At 34.2% G+C, this 26,869-nt stretch overlaps 1 protein-coding gene across 1 annotated transcript; it reads right to left on the bottom strand.

The window, feature by feature from the left end:
- Positions 1-2,075: 2,075 nt before the first annotated feature.
- Positions 2,076-13,695, bottom strand: LOC115447768 (uncharacterized protein C1orf112 homolog). Its single transcript, XM_030174987.1, has 12 exons — positions 13,537-13,695; positions 13,299-13,439; positions 12,537-12,751; positions 11,729-11,886; positions 10,930-11,120; positions 8,830-8,975; positions 7,869-7,998; positions 7,025-7,187; positions 6,541-6,760; positions 3,149-3,488; positions 2,858-3,076; positions 2,076-2,730 (listed from the first exon to the last, which is right to left on the bottom strand). Exons 1-12 carry the CDS (start codon positions 13,600-13,602, stop codon positions 2,083-2,085), a joined length of 2,637 nt encoding a protein of 878 aa, XP_030030847.1. The 5' UTR covers positions 13,603-13,695; the 3' UTR covers positions 2,076-2,082.
- Positions 13,696-26,869: the final 13,174 nt, after the last annotated feature.

Here is a 26,869-nt window from a genome sequence, read left to right on the forward strand (position 1 = left end):
GCCAATCGCACGACAAGTATGGATTTATTTGACGAGGCGTATTAATCGATTAGGTATTCTCACTTTCGTATACCATGTTTAATGTAGACGATCGATCTTGGTATAGATGCCAAATAAATAATAAAGAACTGAATTTTTATATTAACTGTTCGGAGCATGTTTAGACTTTAGGGTTTTATTTAATTTAATGCAATAAATCACGTATAAAGTATCGGTTAAACAAAAGAACCATGTTATAATATGTAAATTCGTTCTTATTAATTGTTCTATGTTATGTTTCATAACGAGAACTTCTGTAATTTCATTTCCTTTACGCGATATTTATTTGTGCCAAGACTATTAAAGTTACTGTAATGTAATCAAAATAGTAATGGCGGTTCATTCGTTTCGAATGTATTAAGCCTCTTATTTTAAGAAATTACATAAGTCATGATTGGCCTAAGTAAATAAGTATGTTTGAATGTGTAAGTTTTATATCGTATTATAATGTAGCTTTCTGTACGGTGAACAATGGACACGTGATGCCGTCGAAGATAATTTTATTCTTGTAACTGCACATTTTTATTGAATGTATCGTGTTAATGTGCAATATTATTTCGGACCCGGTGCTTAGCGTAATTGTTATTGTACAACCATAGAAGAATTCACGACAAATGATTGTATTTGTTCACTATATTAAACGATTTTTATAAACACTACAAGCACTGTAATTATATGAAGCAATTGTTTGTTTGTAAATGACACTTTCCACGGTTTTAATGTAAATAGTAACAAAAGTAGAATGTTTATAATGGTATTAAGTGATATTAGAATGTTGCAATGCGGTAAAGGTCCTGCTGACTTGTGGTCTACCAATTCTACCATTCCAATCGGATCATCGAATAATAGAACACATTTTGACAAATGAACATATTTTTAGACTTTTGGAAGATATATGTCGTCGTAGCAAAAAGTAATTAAAAATATATCGCACAAATAATGAATATTGTGAGATGCCTAATGAATTGCATTTCTTTGTCACAAAATTCATTACAGTTTGTAAACGAATGATTGTAATCCGCAAGACATTGAAGCAATGCCGATTTAATTAGGAACAAGTTATCTTCACAATTAAATTCAATTATAAAATAGTACAATATAAACAAGTTAATAGAATTTTCATATAATAGATAAAATAAATTCCATTAAAGATTATTTAGTTTCCCTCGCTTTTTAACAATAAAACAATTATTCGTTAACACGCTGTATATTTTGGTGTGAGTAGCACATACGTTGTAAATGAATGATTATACATTTCTGGGCTCGTTCAGATTACAAAAACGAATCAGGTATGCGCAAGGCTCAAACAAGTATTACTAATAAAAGTTGTAACATCTCAAGTAAGATATGATGATTCGAACAGAATTATTTACTCCTGTATTATTTCTATAATTTATTTTGTACTTTAAACTATACTTTTAAGTCATAGCTGTATAAATGTGCTTAAGGCTTAACGCTTTTTGGAATGGCTGAGTTCGCTGCGTCTCTCCCGAACTACATTTATTATTATATTATTTTGTAAGCTGTAATTGTCTCTATTAAAATCCCATCACAAAAGTTAAAAGACGTGTGAAAGATTTAGCGTTTAGATATATGTATTTAACTAGAATTTATTTAGAAACTGTTGCTGTGTTACACTGACGTCGATTAAGCGGTCTGCAGTGTTGTACGACTGTACCATGCATAATTGTATCAGCGACTCGGCACGAAGTCGACTGATGTTAGTTGATACTGTTTGACGCGTGAGCTAAGGTCTTATTACCTCCGAGTATCAATTTAATCTATTTTTAGTTTATTCTTAGGCCAGTGTTACGCTGCTGTGACCATACACTATTTGCTCATATTCAATAAACACTTTTTTCGGATATCATTCATAAAAACTTATACGACAGTGTAATACTGGTCTTATGTATGGTTATGATTATTATATTTTCACTTATTTGTATAAATTTTTTAACACAACAATAAATATAAATGTGAAATATAATTTTCTTTTTTATTTTACAAACCTTGGAATGGCCATGATGAAAGACTGATTTGGGTTTAATCACATATATTTCTCAACTGGTCATACAGAGATTCTATTCTAGTTTTTTGTTCACTAGTAAAAATGTGCTTCACTTTACATAGTAGAGACACATCATTCTCTAGCCTTGAGATAATGGCATCTGCTTCATTAGGGTTTAATTTAAGCTTTTTATGTACTGGTAGTTCTTGATCGCTGTCGTTTTCAAACAGTGAGTCTATGTCTGCAAGTTCGAAATTACCACTGCAAGTCTTTTTCATAGCTTCAGGCTTGGAATCCGGCATATTACTTTCTAGACATTTGTGACGATATTTATAATCTTTTATGGTTAGCAGTTGTTCCTTCCAATTGTTACTTCGTTTCAAAACTCCATGTTTCATAAAAGTGTTCCAAACATCCCTCATATCGTCTTTAGATATTACTTTTACTAATCTATGTAAATTATGGCTGCCTATACACCCTCTTAGAGTAGAAAATAACTTAAATTTTACGACGTCTTGCGTGTCTTTTGACAAATATTTTAGTGCATGAATCAAAAGAGATTCAACTGTAAATTTATTGGCATCACTAATTTCGAGCGGTATAATATTACATACATTATTTATTACAGTTAATTTCAATTCAGTGTTTCCACCCTTCACAACTTCAGCAATCACGTGAAGAATCTAAAAATATATTATTTTAGAGAACATAAGTATCAACGAAATCACCTTTAAGTTGCTGGAAAACGACCTTAATAACCTTAATAATATTGTAACTAAGCTTAATTTATTAGAAAATTTCTCATCTTACCTTAATTATGTAAATGCTCTGTAGGTTCTCATGATTTTCTATAGACACAGTGAAAGAAGTCAAAGAATTGATGTAATTCAGATACCACAAGGTTTCCTTGCTTAATTCACTTATTGTGTCCAAATTATTTTTCAGACACGCCTTTTCCCAGCCTTTTAGCACACAATCAATGAGATTATTGTTTATGGAACATGTGGCTGTTAAATTCATAATTTTAATCTAAAACAATACAAAATTAATCAACTATACGATACGATACTTAATAACTATACGTAAAATGTCTACAATTACCATTTTTTCAACTTCTCCACTATCTTCGGTAGTACTGATTTTCCGGAGTTGCGTTTTCAGTTTCTCAATCAAAAAACCTTCCACATCAAATTGCAAATATTCCGGTAGATTTCTTATTTGTAAAGAAGTCCACAAGTCGTAATATTTTTCATCGGTCACATTAAATAGTTTGTATATTTTAAGTTTATCGCCATTTTGCATAGCTTCAAACAAACACCCGATTGTATAACTTAAATGCACTTTTTGCGGTGAATGTGAGAATAATGTGATCTTCTCTAATTCTTGGTATATTTTACATAGTGATATCAATTGACTGAGCAAAAGATGGGAAGGCATAACTCTGAAAGAAAGATGAAGTATTAAGAACGCTCTATATGGGGCAGTCGGCGAAGAACCGGCTGCAAGATTGACCTTCTTGAATAGTGAAAAATCTTTCTACTGAAGCGGGACAAGGAACCCGCTCGCGAAGGTAATTAAGGGAAACGACATTGGACCGTAGCCAAGATGCCTTTCTACAATCGTTAACGCTAACATTATGTATGAGAATGACATGTTTAAGCGGCAGCCTTATCGATGTTTTTTTTTGTTTCCTATAGGAGTTAACGCTTGTAAAAACTCATTTTAGCTACGGCGGTATACACAACACATCATCCTGATCGTTGAATTTCAAAGCACTCAATTGCCCTCCTTATCTTGTTTTTCACGGGGAAAAACGCGTTATCGCTACCGTCACTTGGGGGCGAGTGGAACGGTTATGTTATCCTGCGAAATTAGGTGTTAAAGCTCTTAGTGCCCAGTAATTAATATGTTATCTAACAAAGGCGTTTACAACAACAAAATATCCAACATTAATTACATCCCACCCGAAGCTATTCTTGAGCCCTTGGACTACACTGAATGCAAATCCCATGAAGGAGGGGCCATTTGTCGGAAGCGGAAGCACACTATGCAGCGCGCATACTTCTTGCTTGTGTAACACATTAAGTCCTAAAAGTTCCCCTCCACCCTAGAAGGATCTCATCCTTCCCCCACTCTTTTTCCCTCATTTCCTTCCCTAATCTCCATCGAGGCCGCTTCGTTTCTTAAGACGGGGGATCGTCTGTATCCCGTTCACAAGGCACCCCCGGTGGTAACAGAAGCGGTTCCTCTCCAAATAAACATTATTTACATTAATTTCTTACGCACTATGATACAACACACCGTATAAACCTACTATTCTAATCATTTAATGTTAATTAGACTCATATGAAACAAGAGTCTGAATCGGTTCGTTGGTAATTATCTATTTGTACTTAACAAAACATTTATTACAATTACTTTACAAGAGTTTTCATTGTAGTTTCGCGTAACATGCTTACAAAAGACATGCCAAATGGGATTAGCACAAAGATGATTATCTCATTAATAAATTCAATAATACCATTAAAATGTCGTATAACAAGATAAAATACTAAATAACAAATCACTTGATTATTGTGATAGATCTGCAGATTAAATCAATTTAACATGAAATTCCTTGATGTTTACCGGGGAACTAACAATTTTTGTATTAGTTGCGTTTTTTCATTTTTTTATTGCAGTTAAAAGACGAGACGAGCATGCCACTCATCTAATGGTAAACGATACGACCGCCCATAAACAGTAGCAACACCATATAAAAATTTGAATTACAAAGTACTTGAAGTCCACTGAGCTCGTCATCCTGACACATCAAATATTAAGTCTCATCATGGCTAGTGTTAATATAATATCTTTCAAAAATAATAATTATCACCTGTAATTGTTAACGATGTAATAATCACAATTGAAACTAAAGTACTGTATGTTTACAAGGTGTTAACCTTGCAATAGTGGCTTGTTTCGAGGAATCAAGTTAAATAAGATAAGCCGGCATAATTCGTACAATCGTTCCTGATTGGTTTACGTTATATTTTGACTTAATTATAGTTTACATTAGGTTCAATGTAGGCAAACTGAAATCTAACCGAATTCCTTATGTTAGCTTAGTAACAAAATATGTTTCATTTAAAATTGCTAATAATGAGTTAAGCTATCGTAGAGTGCAATTTTTAATGCCTACTCTAATAATACCAGCGCTGTATTATACTGTCCCACTGCTGGGCTTGGGCCTCCTCTACTACTAAGAAGATTTAGGTCTTTGTTCACCACGCTGGCCTAGTACGGGTTGGTAGACTTCACATGCCTTGGAAATTCAATTGTAGAATTTATAGGTATTTAGGTTTTCTCGCAATGTTTTCCTTTACCGTTAAAGCGAACGATAATTAATAAACAATACACCCATAACTGAGATAAGTTAGAGGTGTGTGCCCTGGGTTTTGAACCTGCGGACATCCGTCTCGGCAGACCGTTCCATTCCTAACTTAGCTATTCTGAGCTGTGCTATTACTTAGAAAAACTACCCATCGAGTAACGCTGTACTGAATTTTCAATAAAAATATATGATCGTAGAGAACTCTAGGGAGTAGAAAATAAAAAATCAATACAACATACTCTAATTACGATGTCAATTCAATTGAGTGTGAAGTTTATAATGAAGAAAACAATGGAATCATTTTATTGACATCTTAATGGCACATTTAGCTTCACGAGACTAAAGATTTACTCAGGAGAAATAAAACGTATCTATCGCGCAAATTCTTAGCCATAGATAGAATATTATGTGGAGTGAGAGCGAAAATGGAATATATGAAAATAATTTAGGGCAAGGAAAATGATACACATACAATCACCCCTTTTATTAGCGGAGGGATAGGCAGAGGTGTAACTGTTGCACCAACTTTGCCCGACCCGGGAATCAAACCCTAGACCTCAGCGCTGTTATCGCTCCGTAATACAGCGAAGCCATTGAACAGTCACCGAGGAAAATATTTAAGAAGTTTTTTTAGCAAGAATTTATTTGTGTACCTCATAACAAGTCAATCCAACTGCTAAATGTAGACTAGCAAGATTTTCCAGAAATATATTGCGCAGAATCTTCCCGATGCGTTTCTACTAGTGAGAATATTTCTATAGTTTAGTCCTGCAAACTTCAAAATTTGCACAAGTCCTATTATCTTGAATGTTTACACAGTAAAATGCAATACTGGAGTTCTGCAAGTTTTTATGCTAATCTAAACCCCACTTTAGGTTATTACCACACTTTAGCTTTAAGCGGGGATACCCTTGCTTCCTATTAGTAAAAACATCTTTAGAACACGTTATGAAAGGCATCAGGAATAAAACACAATTGATTGCAAAGAAATCGCAACTACCCTCCCTTTTCACATATGGTCTACCTGTGGCGATCATGATGACGTCAATGGTTGCAATAGTCCGACAATTTCACGTGACGCGCGAGTCATTAACTTTTATTAGTTATTATATGCAAATACCTGGCGAGAAGCGACCACGTGTTGGTTGAGAACAATGCAGCCATGCAGTCACTACCCAATATGGCGTCCGTCATATTTGTTTCTAGAACTGTGAACGCTTCGGAGTTGAGCGTTGTGGCGAACGCGACGAAATGTATCAGAAGGTGTTCGTACAATCCTTGAGTGAGATAGGTATTCTCTTCTGTTGGAAATTTTAGTCCAATGTTCATACACGAGTGACCTACAAAATTAGGGTGCAAAATGTCATAACTATAAATAATGGAAATTAAATGGCCAAGCTTTTTAATCCTTTTTTGCTAAAATAATAAATTTATGCACATAAGTTATTATGTGCATAAATTAATAAAAAAAAAATAGAATCGTATTAATAAAAAAAAAATAGAATCTTTATTCAAACACAAAAATGAACGTTACGTATAATATCTTGAGAATCATAAATACGATAACATTTTTCAATGTCCAAAATCAAATTATCAATACTTACAGTGTTGAAATACATTGTATATCAGCCTTATTAATTTATGTTTAGGGAGGCATAGATTGTCATCTCTGTGTAATGTAGATTTTATCATTGCTATGATGATTAGAATGTAACCGACTAATTTATCTTCGCTTTGAAGTTTACGCATGTCATAATCGAGTAGATACTGAAACAAAGATAAAAAATAAACAAAAAATTCCAATAGGCCTATTTATTGATAATACGCTGTCCACCTTTGAAAACTACATAAAAATTAATTCAGTAGTTTCGGAGAATTGCAGTAATAAAAAAACATAAAAAAATGCTAAAAATAGGTGCTTCTGGTTTTATTACTCTTTTTTAGTCAACCCCTTCCTTTTTTCTTTTTTTTTAATGTTTAAAACAGACGCACTGGGTTCTGCTATTAGATGTTTTTCTCATATAAATGTTACATGTACGTACTTTTTTTATAATAAAATTGTGAGTAAAAGGTGACAATAACTTAAAACCACGCGGTATTTGGACAAAATTTGTCGTATGGCTAAACTTCAAATAATGCGGAACACGAATTTTATTCAAAACCCCAAATAATCACCGGATAATTTGAATATGAGTTTTTAAAAGCTGAATTCCCCTGTCTTCAAAAGATATCTCAATATACTTAATTTAAAATAAAGAATCAAAATAGAGGGTACTTTAAAAGCATTCAAATCAAACATACGCCACCAGTTTATCATACAAATACGGTTCCTGTATGAGGTTTCTTATGCTCATAATCACAACTGTGCAAGACACTTTAATTCCTACTTTCCACAGATGAAGGCACAATTCAAATGTATTCTAAAATAAATTTATAAATAATACTTACGTTACAAAATTTTATATCTGTTAAAAGCTGTTTAAGCAACAAATCTGCAGGTTGCGATACATTACTGTTCATAAGTTGTAAAAATTGCGATGATTTCTCCGAATCTACTTCAAGAAATGCTTTATTATTCCTGAAAACAAAGTATTTTGTGAAATATGGTAGGTTTGCTCGGGGCTTCCCCCACGTGGAAAAAAACACTGTAGCAATTTATAGAGCCATCGATGCGATGCTAGCACCATCTATTTAAAAAAAAGATTAAAAATCCCATTATTTTCCATAGGAGCAAATAAACGGGATAAAAGTATACCTATATTTTAATTCAGGACATAGTGTATGCGTGTGCCAAAATTCATCAAAATTCGTTCAGCCGTTTCTGAGCTTACTGCTAACAAACATCCAAACATTTTAACAAACTTTCACATTTATAATATTAAGAGAGTAAGATAAGACATAGGATAAGATCTACTCAACTCAATTTGTATCTTATACCTTTTTTTACAGCTGAACCTCAGCAAACGCGCAAATCTTTCTTATGGAAAATAATAACCAACCAAACAGAATGTTGGACGCATTTCTGTAGTTTGAGAAGAGGGGCTTGACGTCAGGCAGACGTCAAGTCGTAAGCCAAATTTACGACATGCGCAACCAGTAAACAATACCGTCATTATATCGCCGGTTGAAAGGTTAATTGACTTAGCGACATTTTTTTGCGACACTAAATTTCATATATAATAATAATAATATCAGCTATTATATACTGTCCCACTGTTGGGCACGGGCCTCCTCTACTACTGAGAGGGATTAAGCCTTTGTCCACCACGCTGGCCTAGTGTGGATTGATAGACTTCACACACCCTCGAAAATTCCTAATAGAGAATTTCTCAGATATGCGGCAACCAATATTTCATAAAGAATAGTACACATATTTTTTTTGAAATATTAACCGTCGATATAAACTTACGAGTATATTAAAACTATTAAATTAAACATCCCATCGTGATTATTGAAACTGGCGTGTTTGAATATAAAACTGATCTTCAGTAATATCTTTATAGAAAAACTGGCCACTTTGAGTGACCTTACAATGACTTTGTCTTCTTGATCTCTCTGTAAAGGAAAAACAATAACTGGTTGTAAAACAATGGAATGTGCATAATAGTTGTGGGGAAATTAGAAAAGTGTTAAACGACTTGTTTTTTTTTAGCACGCGAACGGAATTATGAACATAATGACAAAAACGTTATATTAAAATTTATATAACTTTCAACAGAACTTTGATTCGAATAAAAAATTGTTTTGCCACGATTGCCTTCATGGCTTAGTTGTTCAGTGTTACGACTGCTTTGCTGAGGTCTCGCATTCGTTTTCGTCGGCTAAAGCTGTAGTGTTTTTTTTATCAGTATCAGCCCTGAGTCCATTTGCATCCGGTAAGTAATTGAAAATAGGAGCGAGAATATTACAATATGCGACCTAAGTTTTTTTTTCATTTTAATGACGTGACGAGCTAGCCGTTCGCCTGATGGTAAGCGATACAACACCCCATTAACAGTAGAAACACCATTCAACACCTTGAATTACAAAATATTGTTTGGTATTCCACCGCGCTCATTATCCTGACACATGAGATGTTGAGTCCTATTATGTCCAGTAGTTACACTGGCTACAATGTCAATATACAATTCAATACAATAGGACAAATCTACGAAAATGTAGGAAAGTGTGACGCTTTACATGAAGGCAAGGCCATTAGCCGCCGTGTGTATTTCGTTACATGATGTGACAGGGGGTGAGCCTAACCCCATATCCAGCACGAATTCCAAACTCGGGGCAGATACTGAGTAGAAAAACCCAATATTACTTTGCCAGACTCATACATTGAACTTCGAAGCCGAAACCCCAGCACTGCAATAGTACCGTAATACAACTGCGCCACCGATCCAATCAATGCCAATCTATATACAAGAGCGTCGTCGGGGGGGGGGGGGGGTTGACAATAGGGTACCGGACTCATTTTTGTTCTTAACAATTATCAAATATTTACATTATATCTATACTATTATATAAAGCAGAAGAGTTTGTTTGTTTGTTTGTTTGTTTGTTTGAACGCGCTAATCTCAGGAACTACCAGCCCAAACTGAAAAATTCTTTTTGCGTTGGATAGCCCTTTGTTCGTGGAGTACTATAGGCTATATATCATCACGCTATGACCAATAGGAGCGGAGCAGTAATGAAACATGTTGCAAAAACGGGGAAAAATTATTAGTTTTGAGAGCTTCCGTTGCGTGCGCTGCGTAAACGGTTAAAGTTATGCAACAATGATGTATGACGGGATTGTTCCTCTTAAAAAGTTCTAAAAAATATATTATAAAACAAAAGTCCCCCGCTGCATCTGTCTGCCTGAACGTGTTAAACTCAAAAACTACCCAACATATTAAGATGAAATTTGGTATGGAGACAGTTTGAGACCCTGGGAAGAACATAGGCTCCCGGGAAATTACTACTTTTATAACGGAAAACTTTAGCCTGAAAAACTTTATAACGCGGGCGGAGCCGCGGGCAAAAGCTAGTATATTATAACACGGAAGAAATTATTAAAATCCGGTGAAAAATCAACAAGTTATATCAACAACAAGCGATATCCCCACATCGCGCCCACTTCTGCACGTTACAATATTTTAAATATGAATTACTCGCTCATTTTTTAACCAATTTTTATGCAGTTTGCGCAGAAGTGCTCCTTTTTCGTATTAAAAGCCATTACATATAAAATAATGCATAAAATCAAGCATAGGCCGGTCCCCTATTATGTAATTGAGCGTACGGAATATTAGGAAAGAAATTGGTAAATTCATTCGATTTGTAGAAACTTTAGGGGCGGGGTGGGGACTGCCCTCCGTTGGCGACGCCCTTGTCCATATATGACATCTTGGAGTAAAAAAACAGATTTTATTAAAATCTATTAATGTTATGGTATATCTTGAACAAGTTTATGTAAATAATTTTCAAGACTAGGAAAAAAAACATACTAACTTATTTTAATCACACAAAAATAGTTGCATACCTCTAACGCGGTTTTGATATTATTCTCAATCATTTCAGAGAGAATGTTTATGCTGTTGTTATACACATTTTTTTCTATCAATGTATTTGAATATTTTTCACATATCGCTATGAAAGCTTTCCACTGCTCTGCCATTGTTTTCACGTCAAGTGTTTGCACTATATCTCCAATTTTCAAGTTTATATCCAATGCTGCAAAAAAGGTGTTTTTTATTAAACGTTATTGCACGCCAGGGATAAAAATAATAAAATAAGCAAAGAGGAAAAAATACAAATCAAAGCTGTCTTATCGCACAAGACAATTTCTTACAGATAACCACGGGCTGGATATAAGAGAAAACGAAATAATAAGGGCATAAGGTGTACGAAAGGATATAATTAATTAAGTATTTGGAATTATTACAATTAGAAACCTAATATGAGATGAACTATTTATTAATAAAAGCTTTTACTGCGGGGACAGAGCTTCAAGAATGTATGTCAAGGGCTTGGCATATCATCTACCACAATGAATTATAACGGTAATTACTTTAAACACCTTTTAAACTCATAAAAAATGTCTGGAGATATCTGGTTTGCCTTACAAAGCTTTCCTTTAATCTTTTGTTAAAACAATAACATGGGACATTTAAGTGCGTTAGGTATTTAATTTGGTTTTGGATTCAGCTACACACACACACACTTAAAACATCTATAACAAAATATCAGTTGACAACTTCCAAAATCAAAGGTATAATGATTTGAATAATGTATACTGTCAAAATATATAAATAATTATTTATTAACCTAATAAAATTTACCATCTGTAAGTGTGTCTACATCTTCTTTTTCAGTTATATCGAAAACAAAATGTTTCTCCATTATCATTAGATAGGTGAGTTGTAACTCATGACAAGATCGGAATAAGTCTTTTAACTCTTTCTCCACTTTGTTCAGGTAAGGTCCATAAAGATATTCACTGTAAAAAATAATATAATTATAATAAATTGCCAGCCATAAATATAAGTACAATCCATCTTAAATATGCATAAAAATTTTGTTGCACAAATCCCTGAATCAGGTGAAGGAAGTAGTCTTTTATTTCCAAGAAGATAAATCATGTATAATAAACAATAATACCCACTGTCTTCTTTTAAATTTAAGGCACCTATTAAAATTTGTTTATCTTACTAACATTATCAAGGTGAAAGTTTGTGAAAAATTTTGAATGTTTGTTAGAAGTAAATGCAGTAACATAATGGATTTGGATCAAATTTGCCACACAAGTAGACCATGTCCTTGATTAACATAGAGGTTACTATTTATCCTGATCAATGGGTAATAATGCAATGTTGTAGACTAGTTTTCAATAGTGTAATCTATTGAATTCTTACAATATTTCACAGACTTTTGTAGCAGGAAAAGCCACAAACACAAACAGCCTAGTGTTACAAAAATATTTATTTTCAGCCCAATGTGCAAATTTACATTAAAATAAACCAGCATACAGTGCCATTTACATTCAAATGAAAGATATTGAGGTAAAATAACAGAAAACATGAATGAATTTTATTTAAAATATTGAGAATTTTTACTGGTAAACAAAAATGGCAAATTTTGTCTACAAACCTGTCCTTACAATGCATAAAGATTTTGAGTATAATATCAGCTGTTGCTTTAGGAAATATCTTCATTCGCTGACACGTCATGGAAACTGACTCTATCACAGTTTTGATGAAATCTGATAACATTACAAGTAATGAGACTGCATCATTTATGTACTCTACTACAGAGCTCATCTGAATATCTGTGTCTGAAAGTATGTTGATGATAAGATCCAGTGCCTAAAAATAAATTTCAATATGTTTTATATATTTTTGGGTGTGTGTACATGAATTCTATTAAACCCAGAATTTATAAACTATTTAAATAATTTTAGGAGACCTTATTCCATCTACAGGGATAAATGTCTTTTTACAATTATTGGCATTCTGATTGAATAATAGCTTTGATAGCCATATAGGATATTTTTTATTCTCTTACCTATACCGCTATCGAAGCTGTTCTTTGAATAAAATGCCAGTAGTAATAGGGCCTCTGATGTTACCAGTTTTATTTAATCAATATATGAAATGTATTAAGACTGACATTTCATATAATAGTCTGGTCTATAGAAAAATGGATAACAATTCTTTAAAAGTAATCACTTTTAACTATAAAGATAATTAAATATAGGTACCTACTGAAATAACAACATGCACTTTGAAAGTCTGTTTTGACTTTGGCTATTCTTATTCTGAATATTCATAGAAGAGAGCTTGAATTTTTAAAAACAAATATTTTATAAAGTACGTAATCTTAAATCTTGTAAGGGCTTGTTGTATATATTACCTGAGAGATACAACTCTGACAATCCTCCATCAAAGAAGTAAAATACGTGGAAAAGGTAGACTTCTTTATTTCATTCCTACTTTCGCTCTTTAATGCTAATTTAGTGTTCATTATAAGCGTTTCATAAGGTATAGAATCCGTCTGAAATTTGCTATTAAAGAAATTACCAAGAACACATTCTTCTGGAGAAAAATAAAATAAAAAAACAGGTATAAAGTCCATTACATATAAAGGATACAGTCACAGAGTTGTTGTAGGAAAGATCTGTTTCGGAGAAAAAATCGGAGCTTTGGGATTCATCCATGTTTCAATTAAAAATTCTCAATCAAAAACTTATTAAACTAATAAACTTCCCGCGGAAAACTGAGACGTTGTAATTTTGTTATGACAATTGACACTTGACAGATGTAAGTGAGTAGGGATGAGGGACTAACGCACCTAATGTTGAGTAGGACATACAAGAGGCGGTACATTTGTCCGGGACATGACGTCAAAATGTAAGAGTGCTAAGATGTTTTTATTACATAGATACGTTGTCCGAGCTCAATACTGGCAAGACGAAAGTAAGGTAATTGCCCGACATTCACTTAGTCAACCTCCAACCGCCTTCGCCGCTAGTCGGCTTACTAACTTTTGTATTTTTATAAATAAAATGCCTTCCTGTGTTTTTAGACGATGTACAAATTATACTCCAACTGTGAATGAAAAAAACGTTTCATTTCATACGTTAGTAATAAGTATACACTAAGTATACTTAAGTTATTTTTTAACTAATAAATGCATTTTATTCGACTGTCATGGCGACGCGACGGGGCGGTCGAAGCTCGGGCCCATTCGGGCATACTCGGGCACACTCGGGCCGTATCAATGCGAGCCGCTAGGGCTGTGACTATAGTAAATATTGCGCCGTTTTTAAGTGCAATTTTGTTAGTGTATGACGCGTCTATTTGTAAAACGTCATTGTAAGAGTGGCTCAAAATTATATATTGTACTACTTCAAATTTTATGACGCAGCAGTCGCGTTACTTATTCTCCGTCTCTGGTAAACTGTAGGACGAGGACAGTGAGGTAGAGAACCGCATGCTACAAATTACAGTAGGACGTTATTTTACAATGGACATTACATTATTGCGTTTCGAGTCGCGATCGAGATGGAAATATTTTGAGGGTTAACATTACAAAATACTGTAAGATACGCATTGAAGCGCCGAGCCTCACTACGCCTCGCCTCATTTGAAGTAGGACGTTGTACCGGCTCAATGCTAAAAAGAGGCTACTTTTACAAACTCTTTTTTATGTCATGTCCTACCCAACTCTAAACGCACCTAATAGTTATTAGATCACTATGATAGGTATATTATTGAAACAATGAAATGAGGTACATACTTAACTAAATGTAAAAATCGCCATTAGTAATTCGCGAATCATTTTTTAAATCTCAGGTTAAATGAAGTAGTTGTATGTTAATTAATTAATTTCCTTTTTTTTTTTAAATAAACTTCAAGTTATGGTCAACGTTATAGCTAGTGGTTTAATCTACATATACAAAAATCTCGTATCATAGTATTTGTGGTCACTCTTTCAACCGATTTTTATACAATTTATTTTCACCCTTCCATTTTATAATCCGAGTTTATATTTCTGTATGAACAATATCCAAATAATTCACATTCTAACATCGCGATTACTCAGTTATTGCACGATAGCTGATATATATCAGCTATTGAATATTCAATAACTAAGTTGCGATACGACCACCTCTAGAAGAAAAGAAATACGTAAGACTAGGCAGTATGGTCGTAAGACTATAGCCTGTCCTATAAGGACGAATTATAAAAAAAAAAAAAAACGACCACCTCTATTCATAGCTTAGATTGAATTAAAGAAAGGCGGGAAACTGTGAATAAGCAAAGGCGCCCTTTTTGAATTATTTATTTAAAAAAAAGCTTTTCTAGTATATTTTGTACATTAGCCTTCACATATTTATTAAATAAGTGTCTACATAAATAGTTAGCCCATCAAAATGGGCAGGAAGAGACGGAGAAAAGATGAACTTGAACCTCCGGATCCAGACCTATCGAGCTTCGGATCTTCAGACACGGATTCGTCGGAGTCTCTTGGAGCTGCAGGATCAAAACATAAAGATCCCAAAGACAAATATAAAATATACAAGGTAAAAGGGTACACACGTAAGTATCCCGAGGATACAAATCAAACCGAACTAATAGTCTTCCTTAACCACCTGGACGAGAACAAAGTATTCAGTGATAGGGATCGCATGGCCCTTTCAAAAGGTATACGGGAGCATGGAGTATCAGGTGTTATGCATTTGCGCTCCATCAATAAGTACAAGGTTGGAATAACATTTGATTTGCCTAACAATGCTAACATGTTCATACAAAATAAAAATTGCTCGACCAACTGTCTCTGAACGCAACTATACCCGCTAGAGATACAGAGGTCACTGGAGTTCTCACTTCGGTTCCTATTGATATGTCCAATAAACAGGTCTTTTCGTTGATTGGTAGTTCCAAAAACGTAGTGCAGGTCAGGCGATTTATGCGCAGGGTGAAAGGGAACGACGGTGTGGTAAAATTTATTCCGACCCAGGCAGTGGCTGTAACCTTCGCCTCCACCATCCTCCCCTAACTACATATATCTTGACTCGTGGCGACACGAGGTAAGTAAATATATTCCTCCCGTTAAGCAATGCCTTAAATGTTTGAAATATGGACATATTGCTAAATTCTGCCGTAATGCAGAAGTATGTTCGATTTGTACATTAAATCACAATTTTAAAAATTGCCAAATTGACTCTAAAGATGCCACATGTGTCAACTGTAAAGGCAATCACGTTGCTATTTCGTCGACATGTCCAATAAAAAAAACAAAAGGTTGAAGAAAATAAAATAAAATCTAGAAATGCCACATATTCAGAACTTTTTGACTCCAATGCATTTCCAGCTCTTTCTGCTCGTACTTTAGATACGCAAATTAATAATTTAATGAAATCGGATACATTTATAAGCACATTAGTTGAAACAATTATTAAAAATAATAAGTAATAAAGATGCCCCTATTAATTCTACTTCCATTAAAGAAGTTTTAAAAGCAACGCTAAGTAATAAATTCCCTTCATCTTCATAATGGATTTATCAACTTTAAATATAATACAATGGAATGCCCAAAGTCTGAATAGTAACAAACATATATTTATTAATTTTCTTTATACACACAATATTCATATTGCTATAATCAGTGAAACTTGGTTAAAACCTGAACAAAATTTTAAAATTAAAAATTACAATGTTGAAAGGAATGATTGTGGTAACAAACACAATGGTGTTGCAATTATAATACATAAAAGCATTATTTATTCTAGAATTAACACCTATTTCGATAATTCCTTACAAAATGTATGTGTGAAAATAACAGTTAATAATAAAGATATATGTATAGTTAGTTTCTATAGTCCTTTAAACTCTAACCCAGTCTTCAGCAAAAACAATTTTGATACATTGGTTAAGTCTATTCCTAGTCCTTTCATATTTGCGGGCGATTTTAACGCTCATCACACTTGTTGGGGCTGTGGTTCCGACAGCCCGCGTGGTCGAAATATTCTAGAGGTTATTGAGGATAATAATTTGGTTCTCCTTAATGATGGGCAAGCAACGACTATCGGTTCTCCAACATGGCGACCCAATGCTTTGGATTTATCATTGGTATCTTCATCACTGGCTCTCAACTGTGACTGGTCTGTACATGATTGTCCTCTTGGTACTAGTTATCATATTCCTATAATCATAAAAGTAATGATTAGTCAACCCAACATTCACACTCAAGGAAATTGTTTTAATGCTGTACATTTGCCCATTTACCCAAATTACAAACTGGTGGATTGGCAAATGTATAGAAAACAAGTTGATGTTTTATTAGTAGATTTTGTAATAGATGATACAACTCCTCTTGACTCATATCTCCTTTTTTGCAAAATTTTGCGCACTGCAGCTGCGAATTCTATTCCCAATTGTAATAGATCATATTTGTATGAGAACTCAAATATTACAACTCATTCATGTCAGAGAAACAATAGGAAAAGCCCTACACTTCCGTGGTGGAATCAAAAGTGTACACAGGCTGTATCAAATTTCAAAACTGCATATATATCTTTCAAGAATAATCCCACACAGGAAACTTATTTACAGTTCAAAAGGCTTAGAGCAGTTAAAAACTAACTTTAAAAATAGAAAGGCGAAAAAGTTGGTTCTCTCTTTGTGAAACCTTTAATAGATGCACACCATTGTCTATCATATGGAAATTTATGCGAAAATTTAATAAAACCTATAATTTTAATAATCATGAAGATGACTTATGGGTATCTGATTTTTTAAAGAAATATACTCCGGACTCTGTACAATATAACTCAGAATTACTTTTTACCAATAATGTAAATACCAACAATAGCTTTCTCCTCAATCCTTTTACGATAAAAGAACTCATATCAGCCATCTCATCTCGTAGAGATTCTGCTTATGGTCTCGACGGGATGTCATATATTTTATTCAAAAAGCTCAGTGTTACAAGTTTAGAGATATTTTTACAAATCTTGAATCTTCTTTGGGATAATAACATAATACCACAAGACTGGAAAATGGATTGCCTTGTACCAATTTTAAAACCTGATAAGCCAAAGTTACACCCCGATTCTTATCGCCCTATAGCACTTACTTCTTGTGTTGGTAAATTATTTGAACAATTGCTTAAACATCGTTTAGAGTTCTATGTAGAAAAATATAATATATTACCTTCCAATCAATTTGGTTTTCGTAGAAATCGTTCTGCTAGAGAAAGCGTTTGCCAGTTACAGCTGGATATACAAAACTCTATATCCGCAAATGAAAACTTGGTCGGTGTATTCTTTGACATCGCAGGTGCTTTTAATAGTGTAAACATAGATATTCTATGCCTTGAGTTATTACAACTAGGGATTCCTGAAAAAATATAAAGTGGATAAAAAATTTCTTAATGAACAGAGAAGTATTTACTAAATTTAATAGACACCTGTATGGTCCTAGACTTTCGTCAAAAGGAGTTTGTCAAGGGGTATATTGTCGCCTTTAATATTCATATTGTATATCCGTAGACTAAATCTAATATTGGGCCCTTATGTTAAAAATTTACAATTCGCAGATGATTTGGTTGTTTATACATCTGGAACTAATGTATCACAAGTGGTTTCAACAATTAATGATGCATTAGCAAAATTGTACAACTATTTTTCTTACCTTGATCTCAGTGTGAATCCATCCAAGTCTAAAGTTATTGTATTTGGTAAACATTGTCACAGTACACCTGCTGTGCAATATAATAATTGTTTGTTACCCACTACATCTGAAGTGAAATTTTTGGGTGTCCATATTTCATATAATTTATCCTGGAATAATTATTTAAAACATATAATTAATAAGGCAAATAAAGCATGTAACATTTTAAAGTCCTTGTCTGGTTCATATTGGTGTTCTGACCCCAAAATTTTGTTGTTATTGTACAAATCGTTAGTTCGTAGTCATTTTGAATATGGTTTTTATTGCTTTGCTGCAGATGCTAGAATTGTAAATAGTTTAGATGTTTTGCAAAACAAGTGTTTGCGTATTATTACCGGGGCATTCAGAAGCACTCCCATAAATGCAATGCAAATAGAATGTAATGTCCCACCATTAAGTATTCGATTTAATTACTTGAAAGAAAGATTCATATTAAAACTTTTAGTGTAACTAATAATAATCTTTTGGCCAACTTGTTGCATTCTGTTACTCAATTCTCCCCTAAACCAATTTATATTTTACAAGGTCTTCAAGAGTTCATGAGCTTTATTAAAACATGAACATTTATCAATCAAAACACATTTTGCCTTGCTATGAAGGATCTTACATTAGTAAGTTTGCATCTATTGATATAATTTTAATTCAAAAAAGGACCTGCCCTCGAAAGAAGAAGTAATCAATATGCTTTTAAAATTTTCAGACCATAAATTTATATATACTGATGGCTCCAAAAATGATAGGGCTGTGTCTTTTGCCATATATGAGCCCTCATCAAATATAGGCATCGGTAAAAAAATTGATAAAGCTGCTAGTATCTTCACAGCTGAAGCTGTCGTCATTTTCAGTGCTTTAAAAACACATAAAAAATTGTAATTCTGACCATACTAAATGGATAATAGTTAGTGATAGCAGGAGTGTATTAGAAAACCTTGCAAATAATCAATTTCATGCTAACACTAATTATGTCATTTATTTAATAAAAGAAGTATGGGTCGAACTGTCCAAATTAGATATAGTAGTTCGTTTTGTTTGGGTTCCTTCACATATTGGCGTCATAGGAAATGAAAGGGCAGATTACCTGGCCAAAAAATTGTTGAGTTACAAGAATTAATTCCTAATTCCAATATTGATATGACTGTATCCATACCACACACAGACGCTGTTAGTTTCTTAAAACAGCGTATGTGTCAAGCATGGGGAGACATTCATATCAATACACACACCATGAAAATAAAGGAAACTGGTTTGCTAGTATGGATGTCCAAATAAACTCCACTCCTTGGTTTTGCAAGAAAAATAATTTTATCAATAGAAAATTTTATTCAATTATTTGTCGTATGCGTTTTGGTCATTATAGATTAAATTGTCATCTTCATCGTATTAAAATGGCTAATTCTCCCTATTGCGAATATTGTCAATCACAAAAAATTCAATCACTACATCACATTTTCTTCGAATGTTCATCTTTCAACATTCAGCGCCTTGTGTTGGCGGATGAGCTTTTAAAAATCTATAAGAAGCCTAACCGGGTCCCGCAATGTTTAAAAGAGTTGCTTAAGGCGATACCTCAAGGTCCATTTTCATACATTTTGTTTCGGCTTTAATCTGGGTAACTAAACAAGTATTGGCAAGTAAAGAATTTAAATTCACGTCTAGTTAGTGATTAGTTCTCGCAGTTGAAAGAAAAACGAAAAAATAATTAATAATCATGGATATTTCGGCCTTTAAAATTTCGTCATATTAAATTTTAAAGGCCGAAATATCCATGATTATTAATTATTTTTACGTTTTTCTTTCAACTGCGAGAACTAATCACTAACTAGACGTGAATTTAAATTCTTTACTTGCCAATACTTGTTTAGTTACCCAGATTAAAGCCGAAACAAAATGTATGAAAATGGACCTTGAGGTATCGCCTTAAGAATGCCTCAACTTATGTTTACTTGTATAAATTTATAAAAGACACTGTAAATGATATTTAGTCGTTTTTTGTTTGTTTCGTTGAAATTTCTATTACGTAGTAATATTGTAAATATTGTTATTAAGTCTTACTTGTTAACTATTTTACAGGATATTGGTTTCAGACATATATTATAAAATGTATTATAATCAGTTCTTTAACAGCTGAGTCTGACAGATAATATCTGCCATTGATTATATTTGAACTTAGAGGAAGTAGTTTTTTGGGTACTCGATACGGTCAAGCGTGCACGTATAACCTCAAAAATTTGTTATCTTTCCCTGTTTTTGTATATTTTTTGCTTTGTTTGTTTATTTACTTTAAAAAAAAAAAAAAAAAAAACTCTTTTCGTAGGTGGTTTCTCTGTGTAAGCGTTTCTTTTGGTTTCCTTTGAAATTGTATTGATTTTTTTTTTTTTTTTTTTTTTGTTTTTTTCCGTTTTTGTTTTCCTTGGTATCTGGTAAGTGGTTGTTTTATTTTGTAATGTAATATCTTTGACTCAATTATGGATCCGGATCCGCCCAGCCCCCCAGATCCTCCAGATATTCCTCCCCAATCAGTCCAAGTCCCAACCAGCTCTTTAACATCTGTTGCAAAAAAGCGTTCTATTAATTCGGTGTCTGATGACCCCCCTGTTCCTAAGAAAACATTAAACCCTCCCTCTGCTTCCCTTCAAAATGTGTATACTCACCCTGATTTTCTCGAAAATTCTCTATTAAAATATGACGACTGTGCTAATGGTCCTTATTTAGTCCATGTCACCAGAGTGGAACCAGACCCATCTGCTGGCTTGACTATACGACCATTAAAGCTAGGGCAACTTCTTTTCAAAACGCTATCTCCGGAATCACAATTGACGGTATAAAAGCTATTGGTCGCAATCGGGTTTCTATTGAATTTAAATCATTAACAGATGCTAATAACTTCTTAGTGAATCCATTATTAGCTCAACATAAATTTTCGGCCCTGATTCCTAAGTTCCATGTTACTCGTATGGGAATAGTTAAAAATGTGCCAGTTGAGTGGTCCATGGAGGAATTAGTTCATGCGATTGTTTGTCCTGATAATTGTGGCTCAGTAATTAAAGCAAGGCGTTTGAATAGGAAAATATTTCAGGATAATTCACCAGTTTGGATTCCTACCCAAACTGTGGTTATCACATTTCAAGGACAAACCCTCCCTTCCAGAGTTTTTTGCTTTAATTCCTCCCTGCCTGTAAGCGTTTACCAGCTCCCAACCATCCAGTGCTTGGCTTGCTGCCGTTTCGGACATACAAAAAGCCAATGCCGCTCCAAACCTCGCTGCTTCAGATGTGCCCATCAGCATACTGGAGACAGTTGTGTAGTGCCTGAGTCGGAGGCTTTATGTCTTTTCTGTTCTGGATCCCATTTTTCTACTAACAGGGCTTGTCCGGAGCATTCTAGACAGAAATCCATTAAAATAGTTATGTCTGAAAACAACATCTCATACACTGAGGCTTCCCAAAAATTTCCAATAACTTCCCGTAGACCTTATTCTGATGCCACCAAATCACAACCAATGCCCCAAACTTCTTCTAGTTCTTCTTCTCCTAGATCCCCTCCTCCTTTCATAGCAAACCCCTCGCCTTCGCAGTCTTCCCATTAAAAAAACTATTGTTAAACCCCGTCTGCCAAGGCCTTTTCTTGGAGTATCCTATGATCATGAAGCTCACAATTTTATAACATCTACCCCTCTCTCTTCTGTGCCCAATGGTCATGCTTTGTTGCAGCAACAAGACCCATCACAAAATGACAGCCTTATTGGTTTACTTTCTGACCTCTTAATAAACATTGTGACTAAATTTAATGATGCCATACCGTACAATGTCATTCAAAAGCTACAAGAAATTATCTCTGCAATTGATAAAAATGGCTTCGAGTCAATCCCTCCTACAATGGAATGTTAAAAGTATTAATCATAAAAATATGACCTTATTTTTCTTATTAACAGGTTCAACCCATTTGTTCTTGCCATTTCTGAGACATGGCTTAAGGCTGGTTCTCACTTTAGAGTTTCTGGCTTTTCCTGTCTCCGGGATGACAGGATGGATGGATATGGTGGTTGTGCTTTGCTAATCAAAAGGAATTTTCCATTTAATCAAATTCCCCTTCCATCCCACAGTCCGGATTTCAATATTGTTGCTGCTAGAGTTAATAATATCACAATTCTTTCTGTTTACATTCCTTATCCTAATTCCTCCATCGTGTCTGAACTGTCTAGTATTTTTTCAACTCTTCCTCGTCCTGTTATTATTTTGGGTGACTTTAATTGCCATCACCCTGCGTGGGGCTCTCACTTGGCATCATCTAATTCAGTGGCATTGCTTGACCTTCTCGACTCTGAGAACTTATGCCTTTTAAATGATGGTTCCCCCACTCGAAGAGTTTCCCCAACTCAAAACTCTAGTCATGTAGATTTATCATTTGTTTCTCCAAATTTGGCTTCATTATTATCTTGGAAAGTTTTGTCGTCTTCATATGGTAGTGATCATTTTCCTATTTTAATATCATTTCCCCATTCCCTAATTCCGCTTCCTGCCCTCCCTCCTTTACTAAAGTTTAGACTAGATTATGCTGATTGGGACCTCTTTGCTAAATTAGTCGAAGTTAAAACTTCGTCTTTTCCTCCCGTTGATAATTATAATTTTATTAACTTATATTTCTCTCTAACCGACACTCTTTTGTCAGTTGCGAGCTCTATTTTTCCTCTAAAAAATTCTTCATGTCGTAAATTACCTTCCCTCCTTGGTGGGACTCGGAGTGCTCTGCCATGGTGAGTCAGCGTAAAGATGTTGAATCTATTTATAATTATAATATGAGTACAGAAAATTACCTATGTTATAAACGAGTCGCAGCCAGCACTACCAGATTTTTATCATTAAAAAAGAAACAGGGTTGGAAAAAGTTCTGTGAAAGTCTCTCTCCCCGTACCCATGCTTCAGTTATTTGGAAAAATATTAAAAGCTTCCGTAGAGCTTCTTCCGTGAATTGCAATATTTCTTCTAACGATGCTTCTTCGTGGATTGGCGCATTTGTTGACAATTTAGCTCCCCCCTTTTGTTCCTTGTTTTAATTGTTTTCCTCCCCCAATCTCTCATCTAACCTCTTCACATAAAATGGATCAAATATTCTCGTTTGAAGAACTGTCTTCTGTTCTAAATAACCTTAGTGACTCTGCTCCTGGTGCAGACGGTATCCCATATTCTTTTTGTTTGCAAAAGCTTCACCTTCAACAAAACATCTGTTTCTAAATATTATTAACCAAATATTTCTCTCTGGTAATTTTCCAAATTCTTGGAAAAGTCAGATTATAATTCCAATTCCAAAGCCCGGAAAAGACCCTAAAGATCCGTCATCCTATAGGCCTATTGCACTATCTTCAGCTTTGTTAAAGATATTTGAACATCTGTTAAAAAATCGTTTGGAATGCGTTGTTGAAAGCAAAGGTTTACTATCAAGAACGCAGTTTGGGTTTAGACGAGGCATGAGTACAATTGATAGTCTCGCCGTTTTAACTACAGACATAAGACTTGCTTTTCTCAAGAAACGAGCATGCTGTGGGTGTTTTTTTGGACATCTCCTCTGCATATGACAGTGTTATTCTCCAACTACTCAGGCAGAAAATGCTACAGCTGAGTATCCCTGAGAGGTTAACTAGTGTCATTTGTAATCTACAAATGGCTCGTTTGATTTCAATTCGTCATCATGTCTCTTTCTCACCTCGTGCGATTTGGAAGGGTTTACCCCAAGGTTCTGTCTTGAGTCCTATCCTTTACTGCCTCTATACATACGACCTTGATGAATCTGTGGAGTCATTTTGTAATATATTACAATATGCAGATGACCTTGCATTATACGCCATTTCACCTTCGTTTTCGGATGCAGCCACTCGATTAAATACTGCTCTATCCTATCTCAATGTCTGGTTATTGAAACATAACCTTAATTTATCAGCTGCAAAGAGTAATGTAGTTGTATTTTCTAAAAAAAGATTTATTCCTAATTTAGATATTTTTATTGATGGTTTCCCAATTTTGAATAAAAATGTAACAAAATTCTTGGGAGTTATTCTCGATTCAAGGCTTACAGGAGTTCCTCACCTGGACTTTATCGCCAATAAGTGTGAAAAAAATGTTAATGTGCTAAGGTCACTTTCTGGCGTATGGTGGGGTTCTCACCCCTATTGTCAAAAACTGCTATATAACGCCATTATCAGAAGCCACTTTGACTATGGAACTTTCCTGTTGGAACCTTGTAATAAATCTGCTTTAAATAAACTGGACAAAATCCAGGCTAAATGTCTTCGGATTGTCACTGGAGCAATGAAATCTTCTGCAATTAACGCTTTACAAGTGGAGTGTGTCGATCCTCCTCTTAAATTACGTAGGCAATATCTTTCTGATCGTTTTCTTTGTAGATCCATGTTACTTTCCCAACACCCCTTTCCTCCAGACTAAGTTCTCTTTCTCAATTGGTTCGCTCTTCTCAGTATTGGTTGCATAAAGACCCACCTTGCCTTATAATTAGTTATAAAACTTTCACCGATCTCCCATGTCCTGTAGTCCAATTCCCCATCAATCCTATTTTTTCGATGGAATATGATGCCCTTTCTTTCACTCCTAACGTTATTTTTAACTTTGGTATAGAGAAAAATAACTCCTGTGCTAATAACCTTTTAACACTATTGTCAATGATAAATGGAATGGCTGGCTAAATATATTTACTGACGGTTCCAAACTCTCCCCTTCTGACTGCGTAGGCGCAGCTGTTTGGATCCCTAAATATAAGGTGATTTTAAATTTTAAAGTTCCTCCTCTCTCTTCAGTTTTCTCCGCTGAAGCAATTGCTCTTTATGAAGCGGTATCTTTTGTTGAATCTCACAAACTTAATAAATCTATAATTTTTTCTGATTCATCTAGTTGCCTTCAGGATATTATAAAATTCCCTCTTCGTTCTAAAACTATTTTCCCCTTAAGCTTAAAAACTAAAGAACTGCTCTATAAATGTCAATGTCTTGGAATTGAAGTAGTTTTAGCTTGGATTCCAAGTCACAACGGCATTAGAGGTAATGAAGATGTAGATTTCTATGCAAAAGAGGCTACTAGATCAGGCTGTTCCACTCATTTTAAAGTTTTCCCTTCGGATCTTTTCTCAGTTGCTAAACCACGACTTTTCCAAAAATGGAATCATATCTGGCTAAGGTCTAAAACTGTTAAGGGCAAACATTATGGTTGTATTCAATCAGAAGTCCCCGTTAGACCATGGTTTTTCAAGTATCGTAATGCCAGTAGGTGGGTTACTTCCACCATTATTCGACTTCGTTTAGGTCATGTTTGTTCCCCCGTTTTCCTGGCTAAAATAAGGATTAGAGATCATTCGTTGTGTGAATGTGGGTTGGAGGATGGTACTATTGACCATATCTTTTTTAATTGCCCAAAATTATCCATTTCTTTATATGATTTAATCCCTCCTTATATCCCACGCCCCACAAACTCTAACTGCTTGCTTTCTCAGGTTCATTCCCTTTTATTAAAATTTTATCAAAATTCATTCTTATTAATAATATTAAACTTTAGTATTCGATATATTAAGTCCTTCCCTTATGGGCCCTTTTTTTTTTTCTTCTCTTACTGTCTCTTTTTAGTGTTGCTCAATGTAGGTATTCGTATATCCTTGTCCATGTCGTTATTCGTCTCTGTAGTTTGTTGTCGTTCTTCTTTTTGTTGCTTGTTTCTACTTTATCGTCTTCTGAATTCTTACTTCGTTTCCTACATGTGTATGCCTAGAACTTGACGTTGGCAAAATTGTCCCAAAGGACAGAAGCCAGATAGGAAAAAAAAAAAAAATTAGAGGAAGTACTTACTCTAAGTTTTTGAAATTTTGAAGCACGCTCAATACATGGAGCAAAGAGCAAATAGTGGAATTGCAAATTCTATATCTCAATGAAGCTTTAAATTAAGAAGAGGATAGTAAAACATATTTTACGGATAGTATGAAACATATTCACTGACGAGGTAAATCGTACTGAATTGATATTTACTCTGGATTTGACAATTGGAAAAATGGATTATACTTTACCTGGAATTGACTATACTTACGAAAACTACTAATTGGAATACTTACGAAAGACAATATATTAAGAATTTAAATTTGAAGAAAAGAAATACGTAAGACTAGGCAGTATGGTCGTAAGACTATAGCCTGTCCTATAAGGACGAATTATAAAAAAAAAAAAAAAAAAATATTCATAGCTTAAGTGTCAAATGT

The sequence above is a fragment of the Manduca sexta genome, chromosome 16 (genome assembly GCF_014839805.1).
Source record: "Manduca sexta isolate Smith_Timp_Sample1 chromosome 16, JHU_Msex_v1.0, whole genome shotgun sequence".
NCBI classification, from domain to species: Eukaryota; Metazoa; Arthropoda; class Insecta; order Lepidoptera; family Sphingidae; genus Manduca; species Manduca sexta.

Excerpts from the sequence above, each read along its gene's own strand:
- LOC115447768 (XM_030174987.1), bottom strand. The coding sequence starts at position 13,602 with ATGGATGAATCCCAAAGCTCCGATTTTTTCTCCGAAACAGATCTTTCC. Across the intron at positions 12,752-13,298 it reads GTCAGAGTTGTATCTCTCAG|GCACTGGATCTTATCATCAA; the intron begins GTAATATATACA and ends ATTTATTTTTAG. Across the intron at positions 3,489-6,540 it reads ACGTGGTCGCTTCTCGCCAG|AGTTATGCCTTCCCATCTTT; the intron begins GTATTTGCATAT and ends TCTTTCTTTCAG.